At 37.3% G+C, this 18,019-nt stretch overlaps 1 protein-coding gene across 9 annotated transcripts in view; it reads right to left on the minus strand.

Moving 5' to 3' along the window:
• The window catches only part of HMCN1 (hemicentin 1), a 514,108-nt gene that overhangs the window by 30,152 nt on the left and 465,937 nt on the right, over window positions 1–18,019 (minus strand). For all 9 annotated transcript variants that reach the window (XM_063794515.1, XM_054673722.2, XM_514061.8 and 6 more), the window contains 8 exons: window positions 16,305–16,475; window positions 15,945–16,115; window positions 15,084–15,254; window positions 14,734–14,904; window positions 9,271–9,420; window positions 8,877–9,014; window positions 7,749–7,870; window positions 6,633–6,870 (listed from right to left, as the gene is read on the minus strand). In XM_063794515.1, coding sequence (XP_063650585.1) covers window positions 6,633–6,870; window positions 7,749–7,870; window positions 8,877–9,014; window positions 9,271–9,420; window positions 14,734–14,904; window positions 15,084–15,254; window positions 15,945–16,115; window positions 16,305–16,475 — 1,332 coding nt within the window. The remainder of the gene's footprint in view (window positions 1–6,632; window positions 6,871–7,748; window positions 7,871–8,876; window positions 9,015–9,270; window positions 9,421–14,733; window positions 14,905–15,083; window positions 15,255–15,944; window positions 16,116–16,304; window positions 16,476–18,019) is intronic.

The raw sequence follows: 18,019 nt of genomic DNA on the forward strand, positions 1-18,019 counted from the left end.
ACATAACAGAATCTCTGGGACACATACAAAGCAGTGTGTAGATGGAAATTTATAGCACTAAATGCCCACAAGAGAAAGCAGGAAAGATCCAAAATTGACACCCTAACATCACAATTAAAAGAACTAGAAAAGCAAGAGCAAACACATTCAAAAGCTAGCAGAAGGCAAGAAATAACTAAAATCAGAGCAGAACTGAAGGAAATAGAGACACAAAAAAAACCTTCAAAAAATTAATGAATCCAGGAGCTGGTTTTTTGAAAGGATCAACAAAATTGATAGACTGTTAGCAAGACTAATAAAGAAAGAGAGAAGAATCAAATAGATGCAATAAAAAATGATAAAGGGCATATCACCACCGATCCCACAGAAATACAAACTACCATCAGAGAATACTACAAACACCTCTATGCAAATAAACTAGAAAATCTAGAAGAAATGGATAAATTCCTCGACACATACACTCTCCCAAGACTAAACCAGGAAGAAGTTGAATCTCTGAATAGACCAATAACAGGATCTGAAATTGTGGCAATAATCAATAGCTTACCAACCAAAAAGAGTCCAGGACCAGATGGATTCAGAGCTGAATTCTACCAGAGGTACAAGGAGGAACTGGTACCATTCCTTCTGAAACTATTCCAATCAATAGAAAAAGAGGGAATCCTCCCTAACTCATTTTATGAGGCCAGCATCACCCTGATACCAAAGCCAGGCAGAGACACAACCAAAAAAGAGCATTTTAGACCAATATCCTTGATGAACATTGATGCAAAAATCCTCAATAAAATACTGGCAAACCGAATCCAGCAAGCGCATCAAAAAGCTTATCCACCATGATCAAGTGGGCTTCATCCCTGGGATGCAAGGCTGGTTCAATATACGCAAATCAATAAATGTAATCTAGCATATAAACAGAACCAAAGACAAAAACCACATGATTATCTCAATAGATGCAGAAAAGGCCTTTGACAAAATTCAACAACCCTTCATGCTAAAAACTCTCAATAAGTTAGGTATTGATGGGACATATCTCAAAATAATAAGAGCTATCTATGACAAACCCACAGCCAATACCACACTGAATGGGCAAAAACTGGAAGCATTCCCTTTGAAAACTGGCGGAAGACAGAGATGCCCTCTCTCACCACTCCTGTTCAACATAGTGTTGGAAGTTCTGGCCAGGGCAATTAGGCAGGAGAAGGAAATAAAGGGTATTCAATTAGGAAAAGAGGAAGTCAAATTGTCCCTGTTTGCAGATGACATGATTGTATATCTAGAAAACCCCATTGTCTCAGCCCAAAATCTCCTTAAGCTGATAAGCAACTTCAGCAAAGTCTCAGGATACAAAATTTAATGTACAAAAATCACAAGCACACCAATAACAGACAAACAGAGAGCCAAATCATGAGTGAACTCCCATTCACAATTACTTCAAAGAGAATAAAATACCTAGGAATCCAACTTACAAGGGATGTGAAGGACCTCTTCAAGGAGAACTACAAACCACTGCTCAAGGAAATAAAAGAGGATACAAACAAATGGAATAACATTCCATGCTCATGGGTAGGAAGAATCAATATCGTGAAAATGGCCATACTGTCCAAGGTAATTTATAGATTTGATGCCATCTCCATCAAGCTACCAATGACTTTCTTCACAGAATTGGAAAAAACTACTTTAAAGTTCATATGGAACCAAAAAAGAGCCCACATTGCCACCTCAATCCTAAGCCAAAAGAACAAAGCTGGAGGCATCAGGCTACCTGACTTCAAACTATACTACAAGGCTACAGTAACCAAAACAGCATGGTACTGGTACCAAAACAGAGATATAGATCAATGGAACAGAACAGAGCCCCCAGAAATAATGCCACGTATCTACAACTATCTGATCTTTGACAAACCTCACAGAAACAAGCAATGGGGAAAGGACTCCCTATTTAATAAACGGTGCTGGGAAAACTGGCTAGCCATATGGAGAAAGCTGAAACTGGATCCCTTCCTTACACCTTATACAAAAATCAATTCAAGATGGATTGAAGACTTAAACGTTAGACCTAAAACCATAAAAACCCTAGAAGAAAACCTAGGCATTACCATTCAGGACATAGGCACAGGCAAGGACTTCATGTCTAAAACACCAAAAACAATGGCAACAAAAGCCAAAATTGACAAATGGGATCTAATTAAGCTAAAGAGCTTCTGCACAGCAAAAGAAACTACCATGAGTGAACAGGCAACCTACAAAATGGGAGAAAATTTTTGCAACCTACTCATCTGACAATGGGCTAATATCCACAATCTACAATGAACTCAAACAAATTTACAAGAAAAAACAAACAACCCCATCAAAAAGTGGGTGAAGGACATGAACAGACACTTCTCAAAAGAAGACATTTATGCAGCCAAAAAACACATGAAAAAATGCTCACCATCACTGGCCATCAAAGAAATGCAAATCAAAACCACAATGAGATATCATCTCACACCAGTTAGAATGGCAATCATGAAAAAGTCAGGAAACAACAGGTGCCGGAGAGGATGTGGAGAAATAGGAACACTTTTACACTGTTGCTGGGACTGTAAACTAGTTCAGCCATTGTGGAAGTCAGTGTGGCAATTCCTCAGGGATCTAGAACTAGAAATACCGTTTGATCCAGCCATCCCATTACTGGGTATATACCCAAAGGACTATAAATGATGCTGCTATAAAGACACATGCACACGTATGTTTATTGCAGCACTATTCACAATAGCAAAGACTTGGAACCAACCCAAATGTCCAACAATGATAGACTGGATTAAGAAAATGTGGCACATATACACCATGGAATACTATGCAGCCATAAAAAACGATGAGTTCATGTCCTCTGTAGGGACATGGTTGAAATTGGAAATCATCATTCTCAGTAAACTATCGCAAGAACAAAAAACCAAACACCACATATTCTCACTCATAGGTGGGAATTGAACAATGAGAACACATGGACACAGGAAGGGGAACATCACACTCTGGGGACTGTTTTGGGGTGGGGGGGTTAGTGGGTGCAGCGCACCAGCATGTCACATGTATACATATGTAACTAACCTGCACATTGTGCACATGTACCCTAAAATTTAAAGTATAATAAAAAAAAAAAAGAGTTGCTTAATGTTCCCAAAATAATCATACTAGGATTCAGTATATGTTTGAGTATACAACTACTTCTTTCTGTCCAAAGATTTTCATATTAAAATGTGTAATGTTATTATGAGTTATTTTCCTTTTATTGATTTTCATATTATAAAGTGTGTTACTTTGAATTATGTTACAATTTTTATTTCAAGATAGTAAAAGGCAATAAAAAATATTTGCTTATAATGTATGACAGTAATAGAAATCTTGAAAAGTATAAAATTCTGGTAGTCTTGTCAAATGGAACAAACTACTGCTGAGATTTTGATGTTTTTCCTTCCAGTCAATTTTATGAATACATACTTAGAAATTAAATTTAGGATATACAGACTGATAATTGCCAAGCTTGACTAATTATAAAAATCATTTGAAAATCCTATTAAAAATATAGGTTCCCTTGTTCCCATTTCTGCTAGAATTGCCAAGAAAGAGACCTGGGTATCTGTGTTTTTAATGGGTGTAAAGATTTTCTTATAATCACCCACGGGTGCGCAACCCACGTTTGGTTCATACAGTACTTTTCAGTTATTATTGTCATGAACATTCCCCTTTGTTACTTGTTTACAGTGATGCTGTCAACACCTAGAACAATGTTTAGTACACAGTAGGCACTCAACAAATATTTGTTAAATGAATAAATGAGCTAAATATTTCCTATTACAGTGATTAAGTTATTATTATATAGCTGTGCCATAACTTACATATTTATTTCCTACTTTGAGGATATTTAATATTTTTCTATTATAAATAACAGTGGCTAAAACTTCCTAAGCATTCATCTTTGGCTATTTCTGTGATTTTCATAGGACAGACTCCCAAAATGAGATAACTGAAAAGATATGAACATTTGAAAGGCTATTGGAGACACACTGCCTTCCAGAAATGTTGAACCAATTTATCCCCCTGCCAGCAGTGTGTAAGGGTGTTCACTTCCCCATACCTCTGTAATACTAGGCAGTCGTCACCCTTGTTATAGTCAGAAAATAACTCATTAATTTGCATTTTCTTGCTTACTAATGAGGGTAAACAGTTTCTTCACATTTGTCATTATTTACTCTTTTGTGAATTTCCCTTATGCATTTTTCTACTGAGGGTATTTGCCTCTTTCTGATTTTGAAGCGCCTTTGTATGTATTAAGGTTAATCGTGGTTGTCAATAACTTGTGATGCAAATATTTTTTCTTGGTGCATATTTTACCTTCTCATTTCACTTTTTTTCCTTCCCATGAAGAAGTTGTAAAAAATGTATCTGTAGTTAAATTTATATATTCCTGCATAATTTCTGATACACTGATTCATTTGTAAAATATATACTTTATAATTAATTTTAAAAATAAGTTAGGTTTTAAAGATATAAAAATATTTTAATGAGACTGACTTATATTAGTGAGTTTTCTTGACCAGTACTTTCCAAAAGCAAGAGTGCAGACCAGATATATTAGAATCATTTAGGGTCTGTGTTAAAAATACAAACTCCCAGACCCTACCGTGGACTTGCTAAACCAAAAATCTTTGTGCCCAGAAATCTGAACTTTCATCAAGCTCTCCAGAAGATTCTAATTTCACTGCAACCATACTTAGCTCTAGTCTAGACAGAACATAATTTGCTAGTTAAGCTACCAGGAATGCAAGCTTGCCCCCTAATGGTTGCTCAAAAACAAATTGCAAGTACACAATTCTTAAAATTGACAAGAACCATGACACATACATCAGATGTGATTCATAGAATCACAGTGTCCAAGGATAGTAAGGGGCCTTAAAGGTCATACAGTGTGTTTCTTTATATTGTGGGACCCAGATCCCCCAACAAACACACTTAAAGACGGCACAAAGATCTTTAAGCAGTTTTAGGCTTGGAAAATGTACACGATTAGGTAGAAAGTGAACATGACTTTTCAGAAATCATTTTAATTCATCTAGTTCCAGATGGTAGAAATTCTCTTATTTGTGCCCAGTTATCTTTTTTTTAAATTAGATGGAGTACTGAAAAAAGTAGAAACAGAAGTTAGATTTGAAAAGCAGGCATAATTAGGGAAAGAAAATGTAACTCCTCATTCTGGCAGCTCGTTTCTTTTGTTCAAGTGGCATGGCATGCATGGCAATAGTAAAAGGTAGTGGTGGCAATGGTGTGGGTGGAGGAGATGGGCTATGGGTGTCACTGGCTATGAGACTTCGTGAATCTGTGATTACCTCAAAAAATGTGTGCTTGTACTTCCAGATTACTATGATCTCAAATTTTATGAAGCAGTTCTGATACAAGTTGAAGGAAACAGTCATAAGCATGATTGATGGAAGCAAGAGTAAACACTGCAAATAAATTTTTAGCATATCTGCTAAACATGATAAAATGGTGAAGTTTAAAATTTACTTGGCTCTATTTTAGGAAAGCTGGCACAGCAAAACACATTGACAAGGTCAATGTGAATCCTTTTAAGTGAACCCATGGGAGCCTAAAGTTCAAAGCTAAAGTCACGTAAACATTTAATGTCTAACAGGACTACATGCAAGAATCATCCCAGCATTAAAACCCCACAGAATATGGAATGTTAATTGCCGTGGTGGCTCTTATGACTGAAAAGGGAATCTCAGGAGACAGACACATCAAAGAACCACATAGCATAGATGGACTACTTAGATCAAGGGTTGCAGAACCATGCTTGGAAAATGAAAAGCAGTTAAAAAATTATAACTTCCAGGAACAAGAAATTACAGTTGGAATCCTGATTATTGCTGCACAGTTTTAAAAAGCTGCTTTTAAAATACAGACATTCTTTTTGACTAGTTTAGGTTAAGACACAGCTTTGTATTATGTTTCAGGAATTTAAAAAATTTCTTGACAAACAGAAAATTCAAAACAATAACAAATGGACTTTATTATTTGAATAAAAAGCATTTGGACACATTGTATGTTTTTCTTTGCTTGGAGATGGAGTTTTGCTCTTTGTTGTACAGGCTGGAGTGCAGTGGTGTGATCTCGGCTCACTGCAACCTCTGCCTCCTGGGTTCAAGCAATTCTCCTGCCTCAGCCTCCACAGTAGCTGGGACTACAGGCACCCGCCCCCATGACTGGCTAATTTTTGTATTACCATGTTGGCCAGGCTGGTCTGAAACTCCTGACCTCAGGTGATTCACCTGCCTCGGCCTCCCAAAGTGCTGGGATTACAGGCATGAGGCACCACGCCCCGCCACATTATATGTTTTTAACCCTCTCTGCACATATGGAATAGAACAACAGCAACCCCACTGTGTAGTATGAAGAAGTATATTAGTAAAGTAAATGTAGTAGAACTCCAATTGGGTTGGCTTTTCCATAGGGCTTTACTTAACAAAAAGGCATAGACAACACACATGAAAAACCTGATATCATGTTAGATGTAGGCCTCAATGTCCTTATTTTGAATTTTTTTAACCCTTTAGACTGGATGGCATAAAGATATGGATTTTCTTTTATCAAATTACCTTTGGATATTGAAGCATGAATTTTAAAACCCAGTGTCTCTTCTATCTGGTTATAGTCAGATTCCACAGAGGATGCATGAAGTGTTTCAACCAAGAAAGGCATTCTTCCCTGTGCCTGATCATAGAAAACGGTATGGTTCCATGTGTATGGGATGCTGATGCCATCAATGGTGAACAGCCGGGTTGAGTAGGCATACAGCTGCCCAGGACCTGTTTGAATGTAGTCCTCTGTGTAATCCTAAGGAGAACAATGTGGATTTGAAGATCAATATGGCTCATACTAATTTTTTTCCCTTAAGGGGACTATGAAATGCAGAATGAGGGGGGAAAAAGGATTAGGAGCTAAAAAACACGCATCATGCATGATGGTAAACATTTAATATGTGTTAACTTTTAATCCTAATTTAATACCTATAGCTTTAATACCTTAAAGCTATAAGGTAGCTTTAAATTGCCATAGTTTGCAGACTAGAAAAATAAGTTTGTAGAAATTAAGCAACTTTCTCATCATTACATTGGTACAAAGTGGCGGAACGAGGATCTGAATTTGGATCTGCTTGGCATCAAACCCTATGTTCTTTTATTTATTGCCTCCTTCATGAGAAAATGTATAGGGGCTAATAAAACTTGTATAATAATTGTACAGTAGTGTTCAGGAAATAACATAAAGTTTGAACCCTTTAATTATAACATAGTTGTTTCATAATTTTGCTGTCATAAATTTCAGTTTAATAAGAGACTCAAAGTTGTAGGTCATGAATAAACAAAGACGTGAAAGGGCGATTGTTATCCTTTAATTTCTGAAATATTTTATGGATGATACACAAAAACGTTTATGCAAGAATTACTATCCTCTTTGTCTAAAGAAAATTAAACAAATGCCTTACATCAAGTATTTGATCTTGGTCCTGATAGGGAGGGTGGTAAAACCATTAAGAGAGTTTGTAAAAACTTGTCCCTGAAGATTTTTAAACAAAGATCAGATAGTTATTTATAGCCTTGGTAGTTTGGACATTTTCCCCCACAGAGTGAACAAGTTATCTGTGCTCATTCTATGGACCTTTCACTCATCATTACTCTAATAAGCAGCAAAGACAAGTTATCCTGGCATTTTACCTTTACAGTGACTTCAGCAGGTGACTGAAGCTGTAGGACATAGCCACTCACAACGATATCTAGCAGCAAAGCACCATCGGAATCCAAGCCCCGGGCAATATGACTCATCTGCAAGATTTCTCCTGGGAATTACAAGACATTCATTTTGACAGCAAAAAAATATGGTTTCTGTAAGCACAGAGCAGATTTACCTTACATACCAGTTCAGCTATGCTATTTGAGTTCAAACTTGAATAAGTATAGATGATGAGAACTGAAATAGCACTTAACCTCCCAATTAAAGAGTTAGGTTTATTGAATTCAGTTTCTTTTCACATTTCTTTTTATGTAGCAAAAATGTGGCAAACGGTTACACGAATTTCATACTTTAAATTCACAGGCAATAACAAAGCACTCTTATAAAAATGAATTGTCTGTGACTGGCAAAAACCACTAGTCTGGCCACAGTGCTTTGTTCTTTCTGATGCTTCAAAAAGTAACAAAGGACATCTGAGTAAGTGGATGCCCATGAATAGAACCAATTGTCTTCTCCACTGATTAAATGTTGATTAAAGATAAGCCGTCCTCAAGCCCCTCTTCCTTAAAGGTCACTGCTATTGAGGCTGACCAACTGTGAAGAGGCTTGAAATGGAGCTCTCTAAACATCCGTATGTACATGGAAAGGGTTATGAATGGCTAACCCATACTCCTTAAGACTAGGGATGAGGGAAAAGCCTTTAGGTTTGCTTTGTTTCTATCTTTTTCATAAAGAATTGCTATAAAGTATCCTAATTGGATCTTGGTTTAAAGACAAAGAAGGTCTTTAATTAATAACAGTAACTCATTTTCCTTCTTTGTTTGGTCTTTAATATCCTCTCTATGGATTTAAAGAGAAAATATTTTTAAAAAGAAGAAAAGAGGAGAGGAGAAAAACTTTTAGGGTATAAAATGACTGCTTGAGAACACATGACCTCTTATGATCTTATGTTAGTACAAGTTTACAGAAAAATATGAAGTTGCTTTTATATCACTTATAAGATTGCGTAAAAAGTTGCAAATTATTCTATGTGGGAACAGGTATTTTTCTTAATCACCTATCTTCATGGCACTTTTTATAGTAATAGAATATTAAATTCAGCTGACACTAACCAGTTGCAAATTCCACTTGAGTTTCTCTTTTGAAGACTGCATTGGTGAGGGTAAAGCCATTGACTGCTTCTCCTATTTCCTTTGCTGTTGTCCAATAAATGGGATTTAGAATAGAAACTATCTTTCTCATTGCTGAACCTAAAGAAAAAAAAGGATAAATAAGGTGATAGCAAAATTTTTAGTCTATTTTATTGTCTTCATAGCATATTATTCACAAGGATGAATTCTAAATAATGTTGAATACCAGAAACAAATACCAGTACCTCATGTATGTTTGTTTAAAAGCTTACCATACTTATGAGTTAGTGGTAGCATTCTCTAGAACTTTAATGGAAGTAATAAGATGAAGAATAATATATAAGTTTTTAAAAAGAGGCTTAAGGCAAAGACTTACCAAGACTATGAGGTACATTGGTAATTTTGGCACGTATTATTCTAGTATCAGAGTTAGGGCTATCAGTTATTGTGGCATTAAGGAAAGCAATTCCAAATTCAACATCATTAATATTTCCAATAACACTTCCTCTGGCTCGCTGGGGCCCACCTATTGGGGGAAAAAAAAACATTCCTGGATAAGGATGCAATTTCATCAACATTACATGGGAGAAAAGAGGGCCAGTATTCAGAGATGCTACAAATCTTTTCTCAAACATCAAAAAGGTCATATGACATCTGAATTTAATAGTGAAATAAATAAGCTTTTAAAACATTCTACTTTCACATAACACCCATCATCCCCCATAAATCTAAGATCCTTCTAATCTGTGCACATCATAGTGTTATTAATATTTCATAAGCCAAAGAATACAATCAGTGTCCAGTCCCCAAACTAAAAAGAAAGAATATGTTGGTGGTGGTGATGACAATGAGAGTTTATTGAGCATGTCATGCATGATGGTAAACATCTAGTATGTGTTAACCGTTTTAATCCTATCAACAATTCTATAAGGTAGCTTTAAATAGTGACAGTTTGCAGACTAGAAAAATAAGTTTGTAGAAATTAAGCAACTTTCTCATTATTACGTTGCTAGAAAGTGGTGGAATGAGGATCTGAATGTGGATCTGCTTGGCATCAAACCCTATGTTCTTTTATTTATTGCCTCCTTCATGAGAACATCCAGGAAAAGGAGAGACTTCATCAACAAAACAGCTTCTAGGCCACTGCCAATGTAAACGTGGATTATCTAAGGACATTGTTCAGTCTTGGGTTTTAGAGTGAGGGTTTATCAAGTTCTTCATATTACAAATATATTGGAAGATGCTTAACTTCAGAGAGATTGTGCTTTTGCCAGTGCTATAAAATTCATACCAAGGTAATCTGGTTGCAAAACAATTATAAATTTTTAAAAAAGGGCCTCAACATTAATTTCATGCCTTCTTTCTATTGTTCAACAAAATTATTGGTGACTAGCACAGAATAGGTGGTTAATGAATGTTTTTCAAAATGAATTTCATGCTTTGACAAGAGAAGGCAACATACTGGGAAGTAGCTGATAGTCAAATCCATTAAATATTCATTATCTGATGTATTTTAATACATTTTAAAGCAATCACTAGGAATTTCAGATACTGTTATGTACAAGCATATTTAGTTTTATCATACTTTGCTTTGTTGCTCTTTGCAGACACTGCGTTTTTTTTTTTTTACAAATTGAAGGCTTGTGGCAACCGTGTGATGAGAAAGTCTACCGGTGCCATTTTTGCAACAGCCTTTGCTCACTTTGTGTTCCTGTGTCACATTTTGGTAATTCTTGCAATATTTCAAACTTTTTCATTATTATTATTATCTCTTAGGGTGTTCTGTGATCAGTGATCTTGGATGTTACTATTGTAATTGTTTTGGGGTTTCATGAACCGTGCCCATATGAGATGGTGAACTTAATCAACGTTTTGTGTGTTCTGGCTGCTCCATCGACCACCAGTTATTCCCTTGACTCTCTTCCTCTCCTCGAGCCTCCCTATTCGCTGAGACACAATATTGAAACTAGGCCAATTGTTCACCCTACAATGGTCTCTAAGTGTTCAAGTGAAAGAAAGAGTCTCATGTCTCTCACTTTAAATCAAAAGCTGGAAATGGTTAAGCTTAGAGAGGCAGGCATGTAGAAAATTGATGTAGGCCAAAAGCTAGGCCTCTTGCATCAAAGAGTTAGCCAAGTTGTGAATGCAAAGGGAGAAGTCTTGAAGAAAATTAAAAGTGCTACTCCAGTGAACACACAAATAAGAAAGTGAAACAACCTTATTTTTTATATGGAGAAAATCTGAGTGGTTTGAATAAAAGATCAAACCAGCCACAATGTTCCCTTAAGCCAAAGCCCAATCCAGAGTAAGGCCCTAACTCTCTTTAGTTCCACAAAGCTTGAGGTAGATGAGGAAGCTGCAGAAGACAAGAGGCTTAAGGACAGAAGCCATTTAAGTAACATAAAAGTGCAAGGTAGAACAGCACATGCTGATGTAGAAACTGGAGCAAATTATCCAGAGGTAGCTAAGTCACTGATAAAGGTGGCTACACTAAACAACAGATTTTCAATGTAGACAAAACAGCCTTCTATTGGAAGAAGATGCTGGCTAGGAATTTCATAGCTAGAGAAGTAAAATCAATGCCTGGCTTCAAAGATCCAAAGAACAAACTGACTGTCTTGTTAAGGACTTATGCAGTTGGTGACTTTAAGTTGAGGTCAATGCTCATTGTGAAAATCCTAGGGCCCATAAGAATTGTGCTAAATCTACTCTGCCTCTGTGCTATAAATGAAACAACAAAGCCTGGATGACAGCACATCTGTTTATAGCATGGTTTACTTAATGTTTTAGGCCTATTTTTGAGACCTAACGCGCAGGAAAAAAAAAAAAAAAAGATTCCTTTCAAAGTATTACTGCCCATTGACATGTGAATATTCACCGCAGAGGTCTAATGGAGATGTACAAGGAGATAAATGTTGCTTTCATGTCTAATACAGCATCCATTCTGCAGCCATGGATCAAAGAGTAATTCTGACTTTCAGGACTTATTATTTAAGAAATAAATTTTCTAGGTCAGGTGCCGGTAGCTCACTTGAGGACAGGAGTTCAAGACCAGCCTGGCCAACATGGGGAAACCCTGTCTCTACTAAAAAAAAATACAAAAAATTAGCTGGGCATGGTGGTGGGCACTTGTAATCACTTGGAGGCTGAGACAGGAGAATCGCTTGAACCCTGGAGCCAGAGGTTGCAGTGAGCTGAGATCACGCCACTGCATTTGAGCCTGGGTGACAGAATGAGACTCTGTCTCAAACAAAAAAAAAACAGAAAGAAATATTTTCTAAGGCTATAGCTACCATAGTGATTCCTTTGATGGATCTGGGCAAAGTAAATTGAAAACCTTCTGGGATGAATTCATAGTTCTAGATTCCATTAAGAACGTCTGTGGAAGGAGGTCAAAATATCAACATTAACAGGATATTGGAAGTTGATTCCCCCCATCATAGATGACTTTGAAGGTTCCAGACTTCAGTGGAGGAAGTAACTACAGAAGTGGTTAAAAGAGCAAGAGAATTAGAAGTATATCCTAAAGATGGGACTGAATTGCTACAATCTTATGATAAAACTTGAATGAATGGGGAGTTGCTTCTTACAGATGAACAAAGAAAATGGTTGTTTGATATGGAATCTACTCCTGATGAAGATGCTGTGAACATTGTTAAAACGACGACAAAGGACTTAAAATATTACATAAACTTAGTTGATAAAGCAGTGGCAGGATTTGAGAGGATTGACCCAAATTTTGAAAGTTTTACTGTGGGTAAAGTGCTATTTAACAGCATTGTCCACTACAGAGAAATAATTCATGAAAGGAAGAATCAATTGATGTGGCAAATGTCATTCTTGTCTTATTTTAAGAAATTGCCACAGCCACCCTAACCTTCCGCATCCACCATCCTGATCAGTCAGCAGCCATCAACATCAAGGCAAGACCCTCTGCCAGCTAAAAGACTGACTTGCTGAAGGCTCAGATAATCATTAGCATTTTTTAGCAGTAAAGTATTTTAAAATTAAGGTATGTGCATTGTTTTTTAGACATGATGCTGTTGGATACTTAATAGTACTACAGAATAGTGTAAACATAACTCCTATATGCACCAAAACATTCATGTGACTTGCTCTATTGCAATATTCACTTCCTTGTGGTGGTCTAGAACTGAATCTGCAATATCTCTGAGGTATGCTTGTATTATATATTGGAGAGAAATACAATTGCATTCAGCCTCAGAAAAATCAGTAAGTACTTTACCATTTTAATTTACATTACTTTTATTATTAATACTGAGAGAAAACATTTTTTCATGATGATTCAGCCTTCATGGTCTGTACTACATTCATTTGTTTGCCACGAATTAAAGAAAAAAAATGGTGAGAAAAAAAAAAAAAGACATGAAGCCTGCCTTCATAGAGCTTATGTCTGAATTGGGGAGAAAAACAATCTAAATCCCACAAATAAATGTAAGGTTGGAATGCACTACTATCTACTATTTAGGGAAGTTTGAGAAGGAAGTAAAAATAAAGAAGAACCTTAAAGTCTTAACTAAGCCAGGGAGGGCAGAAGGGCTTTCTGGGTAGGGGACAGAGTATGTGTCACTCTTTTGTGGGTAGTGGCTTGCCACATCTGAGAGGGCAAAAGCAGTAGAAAGCGTAGAGAGTAATGGAAGCCATGCTGCAAGATGATGCAGGAAAGTAGAGAGCCAGTCAAGGCCCGGTAGGCCATTTTGGTTCTTATCCTTAGTCCTAAGCAGGGAGAAAGAGGAGTATCAGGACCACTAATTTACTTAGCTCTCTGGGTCATCGCTGACATTTTGACCCTGGTTCTCTAGTCTCACAGAGGGACTTGAGTCCCAGTGCTCAAAAGACTCCTCGTTCTGAATACCTGGCTGGGATCCCTGAAATCCTCTGCCAGACTCTGCAACCCAAACTGTCAACCTATTTGGACTTCCTGATGCCACTGGGGCCCTGCTACTACCAGAGGCTGAGCTACAAAGTGCATCAACTGAAGCTGACACCATGCCTCAAAGTTGGAGCCTCAAAGTCCTTGTTAATTAGTCGATAATGTTCAACAGTTGTTGATGGTAGTAGACTATCAACTTCCTTTAGCTTGTCTAGGTCCTATATGTTTTTAAATGTAAATCTCTCTCACTCTGTCAAATGATCTTGATTTTTCAGGAACATTTTATTTCTAAGAAAACCTTAAAGCTTTGGAGAGTCTAATTGATATCTTGACACTTCAACAATATAAAACCGTTATTGTTGGTCTTCTTACAACCTTTAGAAGCCTGCCTTCTGAGACAAGGTATTAGCTACCATTTCTTGGAATCCCAGCAAATTCTAAGACCCATGAGTTATAGACTTCTGAATTTTTATATCACTTGCTAGATGCAATGCATGACTCAGGCTGAACTTGATAACTGAACTCCTCTTATTCTTTCTCCTCAGACTGAACTGATTCTTATTTTACTTCCCACGCTCATGTCCTTCAAATTCCCATCCACAGATGAACAGCCTCCAATTGTAGCTTTCTTTAGATATTTAGCCACTGCCCCACCTTACCTTCAGTCTGGAGTCTCAGCCCATTTTTCCCCACTCTGCCTCACCCTTTTTCCTGTCAATGCCAGGACTATATCCTTTTACCAGGAAGCCTGGAAGGGAGAAAGCAGAGGCTAGAACCCAGCCTTGGATTGATACAGAACTGTACCAATTAGGAGCAAGAAAGCACTTTTTTTTTTTTTTCTAATTCCTCCTCTCAGGGTTGGCATTGTTTTGTAATTTGTGGCACCTTTCTCTAATTTGCACAAAGGCTGTAAATGTGCTACCAAAGTCAAATTTAGTTGCTTACCTGGACATGCTTGTACATTGCACCTGGTCACCTGAGTAGTGTCTCCGGGACAGGGACGGCCACCTTTAATTGGCACAGGGTGGTCGCACAGCCGCTTCCGAGTCTTTTCACCTCCTCCACAGGAGGCAGAGCACTGGCTCCAACTATGCCAGCTTCCCCAACTTCCATCCACTGTGAACAAGAATGGAATGGTCACTGTTAAGAAATTGGCTTCAAAATCTTCAAAATCTATACTTGGGGTGCCCCTGCCTATACAACTTTCATTTTAAGGTCTGAAGCAATAGGCCTGCTACAATGAGCACTAAATGAAACGCTTTACTTATTCAACTGCCAGAAATCAAGAGGCTCACCAGGACACATGTCAGTGTTGCACCTCTGGATCTGGGAGTCTGGTCCCCCACAAGCTCTTCCCCCATTGGAGGGAGGAGGGTTATCACATGTGCGGTACCGCCGCATCTGCCCTCCGTTACACGTCCGGCTGCATGTTCCCCAGCCACTCCAAGGACTCCAGTTACCATGGGCTACAAGACAGAATAATCTGAGATGAAAACAGAGCCCCTAAAATGAGAAGTGGTCAACAATGACATTCATCCAAAAAGTATAAAAAAAAAAGTCTCAGCACCTAAAACAAAACATACAAGTCTATAAATAGGCAACTTCCAAAGGAAGATAGTTTAGCTTCGGTTTTTACTAGAAACTGAGTATGCATTCCTGTATTTGTGTGATTCAATTTAACATACATTTGTTGAGTCTTAAAATATTACAGGAGCTGGAGGGTATAAATGAGACAGGATCTCTGCTTTTGATAAGCCAAGGCTGTAAACTTCAGGATACAATGTAACTCAGATTTCCAGATATCAAGTTGCTGCAAGGGTCTAAAAATCCAGGTTGATGACTGCACTAAGGCAGAGAGCTGCCTGCTTGTCTTCATAAAAGAACTGTAAGCATCATGAAGAGTTAGCATGCAGGGGTGGTCTCATTCTTATACTCTGGGGCTAGTCCTATATAGAGCAAGTGAAATAGGACACAGCTCCTGCCCCTATGAATCGAAGACATCTAGGGTATTATACAGACATGACAGCAACCTTACAACATTCTGACATCCTAAACCAAAGGTTGAAGAACCAAGTAACAGAATATTGCAACTTTAAGGAATTACAATCATAATGAAACTTTATGAAAGTATAACGTTGACTATTTCCAACACTCACTTGGGCAAGGGTCACTGTTGCAAAAATCACTCTGGACATCACTCCCTTCGCATTTCCTTCCTCCATACTGGGGCACAGGGTCGGAGCAGTCCCTTGTTCTCTGTCTGGCACCTCCTCCACATGACACAGAACAGGCACTCCAACTAGCCCAAGTCGCCCACTTGCCATGAACTGGAATAAGGGAAAAAGGTACATGCTTTCTTACTACCTAGGAACCATCGTGTTACACTCTGGGCATTGTTAGTTTGAGAGATGTTCCTGTGGGCACAGTTAGAATGGGATAGATTCTTGCTGACATACTACCTAGATAAGATACGTAGATGTTAATTTATTAAGGTATAAACAGTGTATTTCTCTTACTTGGACAATGTCTTTCATTGCAAACTTGCATCTGTGTTTCTGCTCCATCACAGTAGGACCCACCAAACGCTGGTGGTGGGTTATTACAAAGTCTTGCTCTTGTCTGAGTACCTTTCCCACAACTTTCGCTGCATGTTCCCCAAGGCTGCCAAGCGCTCCATGCTCCATGAACTGCAAACACCCCAAAAGACAGTTTCAAGTCACAGAACCGTGCTTGTTTAAAGCCAAAATTATATAAATAAATTTACTCAGTAATGAGATAATTAGCCCCCAATCTAAGAGAATTGAAACTGAACCAAATGAAACATAACAAATGTTGATCTTTCTCCTTCTGGTTAGATTTTCAGAGGAATTTGTGTCTATAGGGAAATTCAGAAGGCTTACCTGATGCCAAGATAAATGTTTAAAATCACCCAAAGGAGCTATTTTATTACAATTAAATTTACTCAAACTACCATATATAAATACAGTCTGAGTGTTTAAGCCCTTAGCTAAGTATTTGTCTGTGTTCTTTGCTCTGGAGAAAGTGAAAATAACTGGGAGCTTGGGAACAAGGCTGTATAACAGATTGAGATGTGGTTATAGACAATACAAATATTTCCACAAAGATAATTTGGACCCTAGACAGCAAGACCACATCCTTAAGCCTGATTCAGCTTCATATCTACATATGTACTTGGATCTTTCAACAACATGATGATTTGCACAGCTGTAATTCTTGGGAAAACTTTTTCCATTACGTGTGTTCATGAATTAAAGTTCTGAATAACATACTAACCTGCTTCCTAAACAACATAAAAAGCTGACTAGTAGTTTCCAAGGAGTGATATTAAGGCCTTCCTTTGGCAACTAACACATTACATCATTGGACCACAAGAATGAAACAACCTTATGTTTTACCAGGTACCTGGGCTGAGATTCAACATTATGGCTTTCCTTATATACAAGTGAATACCAGGTCATATTTTTGTTTTCAGGGAACTTGCTAGATATGGAGCTCATAAAGTACATCTTTTGGTCACCTGGTTTAATCAAAATATGAGCAGAAATAAGAGCCTCAAAGGCTGAGTGTAAATATTCTCCAGAACAAGTTGAAAACCATGTAATGAAATTATCATTTGTCTGCTTTGGTTAGAAAAATATTTTTAAATGCATGTTTCAGTTTCTTATAGTTAATGGGTTTCTGACTGAGTTGACTAATTATCCTTGTGCTTTGTAGACAAAAACATAGTCACACAAATCTATTTTAGCCAACAAGAATTTGCACTAAAAAGTATTTGGCTAAACCTCAGAGGAAAGAAGAAAGCCTTTAAATATATGGCAGATATTCAAAACTACTTCTGTATTAATTCAGGCTGTGGATGCTCATAGCCCTCAAATATTGACTGTATGATTTCAAAAATTCTGAAGTTCCAATTATTTTAATACATTTTATTTTCAAGGCTGTTGGTTAACAAAAGCCTCAGCCTCTTACAATATAATGCCATTTAATATAGATGCATTTTTAATTGGAGGGTTAACAATTGGGTAACATTTATTCATTTCTGTGTCATTTCTACTACATATAAATACAGGTTTTCAGCTAAAGACTTTTTTATTTTTATTTTTTAATCAATATGGAAAATCCTAACTAGAATTGGACTTCAAGATACAAAATGTTGTAGAGTTCAAGTGTTTCTTTTATAAGAATGGAATGATAGCAAGAAAAAAGGAAG

The sequence above is a fragment of the Pan troglodytes genome, chromosome 1 (genome assembly GCF_028858775.2).
Source record: "Pan troglodytes isolate AG18354 chromosome 1, NHGRI_mPanTro3-v2.0_pri, whole genome shotgun sequence".
NCBI classification, from domain to species: Eukaryota; Metazoa; Chordata; class Mammalia; order Primates; family Hominidae; genus Pan; species Pan troglodytes.